Source organism: Amaranthus tricolor, chromosome 4, assembly GCF_026212465.1.
Source record: "Amaranthus tricolor cultivar Red isolate AtriRed21 chromosome 4, ASM2621246v1, whole genome shotgun sequence".
Classification (NCBI taxonomy): Eukaryota; Viridiplantae; Streptophyta; class Magnoliopsida; order Caryophyllales; family Amaranthaceae; genus Amaranthus; species Amaranthus tricolor.
Genome location: NC_080050.1, coordinates 18,982,866 through 18,987,697, shown reverse-complemented (window position 1 = coordinate 18,987,697; position 4,832 = coordinate 18,982,866). Strand labels below are relative to the sequence as shown.

At 29.5% G+C, this 4,832-nt stretch overlaps 1 protein-coding gene across 1 annotated transcript; it reads left to right on the top strand.

Annotated features, from left to right (window-relative positions):
* The first annotated feature begins 1,368 nt into the window (after window positions 1-1,368).
* Window positions 1,369-2,586, top strand: LOC130811198 (putative cysteine proteinase inhibitor 7). Its single transcript, XM_057677396.1, has 2 exons — window positions 1,369-1,548; window positions 2,196-2,586. The coding sequence occupies exons 1-2, from the start codon at window positions 1,444-1,446 to the stop codon at window positions 2,442-2,444; spliced, it is 354 nt and encodes a 117-aa protein (XP_057533379.1). The 5' UTR covers window positions 1,369-1,443; the 3' UTR covers window positions 2,445-2,586.
* Window positions 2,587-4,832: the final 2,246 nt, after the last annotated feature.

The window sequence follows — 4,832 nt, the reverse complement described above, 5'->3', positions numbered from 1 at the left end:
AGTAAGAATTTGGGTTATATCTAGTAGGAATTTCAGGTATACCAGTAGGAATATAGGTTGTCAAGTAAGAGTTTGAGGTATATTAAGTAGGGGATTGACATATATTAAGCAGGTGTTTGGCGTATACCAAGTAGGTATTTGGGTTGTCAATAGGTGTTTGAGGTATATCAGGTAGGTATGTGGGATATATCAATTAGGTAATTAGGATATACCCAGTACGTATTTAATGTATGTTAGGCAGGGATTTGACATATGCCAAGTAGATATTTAGGGTTTACTAAATAGGTATTTGGGTTGTCAAGTAGGTGTTTTGAGTATATTAAGTATGGGTTTAGGCATGTAAATTTTGAGTTACGTAAAGTAGTTGTTTGAGGAATGTCAAATAAGTGTTTTGAGGTATTGCATGTAGATGTTTGAAGTTTACAAAAATCAGGTAATTAAAACAGCTACTTGACAACATCAGCATGTTAAAAATACCTACTTCACATACTGTAAGCCCCAACTTAATGTATTCTAAATGCATATTTAAAATATCTTAAAACCCTAATAAATAATCGTATAGTTACTCCATATTTTCCTTTTATTAAAAAAAATTTAAACGATCCAATTGAAAGAACCTCTCTCACAGCGTTAAAAATAATCAAAATAGTCGAGCCCACGGAATTTGAATAAGGTCATTTTTTATTGTGGAGTATTATTTTTGTGGGGGGTTGACTTTGGGAGGAGTAATGTTTGGATTTGATTGGTCTTGGTTTGTGAAGGTCCGAGTCAATTGGATGTGTCAAAGGTTTAAAAAATGATTTTTGTATCATTAACAAAATTCTAAAAAGTTATAAAATAATTTTAAATTTTGATTATTTAATTTGAACGATAAAAATAAATTAGCTGATATATGATTTTAATACTTCAACAATAGAACATTAACTCAAAATCATAGAGTTATAGTTGATCATAACTCAAAAATAATAACTTAAAAAGTTACAAAATAAAAAAAAATTAAAATAGTCAAATTTGACATATTTTAACACGTCTAGTTATAATTAAAGTGATATAAATAAAAAAAATTAAGAGAATAGAATAATATTGGTCCAATAATTTATAATGACGAAAGAAAATGAAAGATAAGAATTGAGAAAAGAATCGAATTCCTTGTGATCTCCACAATTATAAGAATATATTGTATCTCCATTTTGCTCTTCAAAATAAAAAATTAATGTGTGAGTATTATTCTTACATGCACTTCTATAAGAATCAATATACTCCTACTTGTGTTGACAAGAATATATTCACATAACCACTTTCTAAAAGATGGGAAATTAAAAACGAAATTATTGATTCCATTTCTCATTCTATAAATTTGAATTGTTTTGAAAACTAGATTACTCCAATACAATTACAAACACTAACAGTTAAAAAGGACATTTGCGTAAATCATAACGAAAAATGGCTCAAAAAAACAAGATTGGTGTTTGGGTTCCGGTTGACTCTAACAGTCCCACTATCAAACACATTTCTGCTTGGGCTGTTAAAGATTATAATGAAGATCATGTAAGCATTTTCTTTTTCCTTTTCAATATCATCTTTCGGCTAATTTTTTATACATTCTTTTATGAGTGTATATGAGGTAGTTTGATAGACAAGTAGGCCATATTACTTGCGTTTATAGGTTGTATTTTTGTTAATAATCTATTTTATATTTATCACAGAAATTCTTAAATAAGACGGTCTAATAGTGAAATCATGTTTATTGGACAGACTAATTTACATTCACTTACACTTTAAAAATGATGAAATGAAGTCATTATATGGGATTGTATCATGGTGAGACAATCTCAAACAAAATAAAATGTATCTCACTTAAGGGCGAAGTAAAAATTGACAAATTCTATGAAGGCCCTATGCAATTTTAATGATTATAATATTTCTCTAATAATTTTATATATTTAAACACTTAACATATACTAAGTAATTTAATATTAAGGTCCCTAATTTTTTGAGGCCCTGTGTGATCGAACATTGTTAAATATGCTCGAAACCTTCTATGTAATCACTTTGTTTTTTGGTTGTTTACTCTTGATAAAAAAAACTGATAGAATGATTTTAAAGTGGACAATCTAGGAACCGTGGTAGTACTTGATTAGATTTTTATATTAGTTGTGTTTACTGATAAATATGTACTTAAAAATAATATGTAGGGAGAAAATTTAAAGTATGAAGAAGCATTTGAGGCAGAAGAACAAGAGATAATTGGTGGTGTAAATTATCGAATTGGACTTTGGGCATCGTATGTTGATGGGTCGATGGTAAGGAGGAAAAGGTATGAAGCACTTGTGTATAGGAATTTGGATGACGGCAAAGCACTCATTTCTTTGAAGCCTTTCTTGCAAGACAAACAACGTATGATACTTGCCTACGCTAAGTCGCTAACTAATCAAACAAATTAACCTTTGAATTTTTAAAAAGGTTATGGACATTTGGTTCTAATTTGTGCTTTATTATTACGACACTATGTATGCACCATTATATATTTGAAAATGTATAAAGTTCATTCTCAAAGTGATCCCACATTTTACGGTTTGGTTTTAAGTGTTCCTTATTTGAACCTTATTGATAGGTAAAATGGGATATTTCTAGGAACATAAAATATTTGTTTTAATGAGTGATTTACTTCAAAAAAAAAAAAAATAATCATTACAATTTTAATGTGACACAAAACTTACTGAAATAACTCACCCATAAGTTAAGTTCAAACACTAATTCTTAAAATGATCACTTAAAACATTAAAGTGATCACTTATAATTTAATATAATTACTTTTTATAGTCTTAGAGGGATTATTTATAACTTTAAACGAATACTTATAATTTTAAAGTAATTAATTGAAAAAATGTACTATTATATAGACCCATCTCATAGTGAGACGGTCTCATACAAGACGAACTGAAGTTAAAAAGTTAAACGCAATAACATGAGTCAGATCACAAGACGCAAATTTTAACTTGCATTAAATCGATGTAAGGCCAGTCAATCACTCGAATAACTAATACCAAAATTACAACCAACATTTATTCGATCCTAATTGAGCATGGCTTATAGCGCAACTAATTTGACAATTACGCCCAAGTTTTTTTAAGTTATCCCATTCAACACCTCTTATCACTAATGATGGTAACAAGTAGGATTTGGACTGGGTTTTGGTGGATCCAGATCCAAATTCAGTTTTTCAAGAAGAACAGAGACCCGAAATCTCATCCGTGTATTCGAATGCTTAAGGCCCATATCCATATCCACAATTCCCACTGATCAAGGATCAGATTTAAGTCCAAAATAGGTCATTTTCAAACATTTAATTGAATTTTGCTCTGATTGCAATGGGATATAGACTTTAATTAATTATAATAAAATATAAAAAATTAACTAAAATAAAAATAAATCCAATATTTTAATTAAAAATTCAAAATTAACAGCTTTTAGTAATGCAGTAAATGCATGTGGAATGAATGATTGAATGGTGCGAGTTGAACTACGAGAAATTTTTGGAATAGTCTAGAAGTTTTTGTGAAACAGTTATAAATTTTCGTTATCATATTTTCAATTCCTTTCGTTTGTTCTAGACTAACTAAACTCTATAAACCTTATTATTATTCTAATATTAGTTTGATCTAGTATGATTAGAAAGTGAAAATAATATTTCTTGTTTACCATAAACTAATATACCTTTCTAAATTTCTCTCCCTTTCTATTTTTTACAAATCATTTTCCACTTAATTTTTCTATCTACATTCCCATAATTAGTAACTTCTATGGTGTTGTGTGACAGCAGAAGTAAAGATCGAAAAATAAAAATGAAAAGCTGTAGTAGAAGCGGCAATCTCGATACGTAATTAATATTAATGAAAATTTTTACAAAATAATGCGGAATTCTGAAAATGTCGATCTGCTAAAAACCTTTAAATTAAAAAATATTTACTAGAAATGATAAATATTACATAAAAGTAGGAAAATTAAAATACATATCGTTCGTTCCAAAAATACACAATAATTAAAATTAAATACGTCAAAATCATCAAAAAGTATAATAAAAACTTGCAGCTAAGTCCTCGATTACATAAATAAATTGTAGCTGCAGCCTGGTTCAGAACCTGAATCTAAATCTTGTAACATGTTGCCATCTATAATACGGATGACAGCCGATTTAATCGGTTAATGCTTAAAGCCGAGCATAACTCCCTATCCAGCTCAAAATTCGAAAATAATACATTTACATTTACAAAATAATAATTAAAGCACGAACTTATAATTAATTGACACCATAGTATACTTTTACCATATTCTTTTACCCTTCCATATTTTTATGTCATTAAGATACATTTCTCAACCTTGGCAGAAGTACGTTACTGCCACTTATACAATTCGGTAATCTTAATACTTAAGCAAGTTCACTTGGTTAATACTCATAATCGTACCATGCCTCATAGCAACAACAGCAATCAAAGTTTATCACTGATCAACAAGCACAACAATAAGACACCTGATATATGTAAGGGTCTTACTAGATTAGGGCCGAAACCCTACATCTAATTGTGGTGGGAGTCGTCACCCCTCCAATATAATTATAGTCGAGCTTCTACAAGATAGGTAGCTAAACCCTTGTCTTCATCGCATTTTATGTGCCAGCTAACACTGGCGCCGAGATTTTACATGTCGGTCCATGGTTCGACATTACCTTACTATCAGGTTCATTCAATCAACACTCACATAAGTGCACACAAGCATATCACATTTTAAATACTACAAGTTGACTTTGACTTTAATTTTGAGCAACTTAGGTG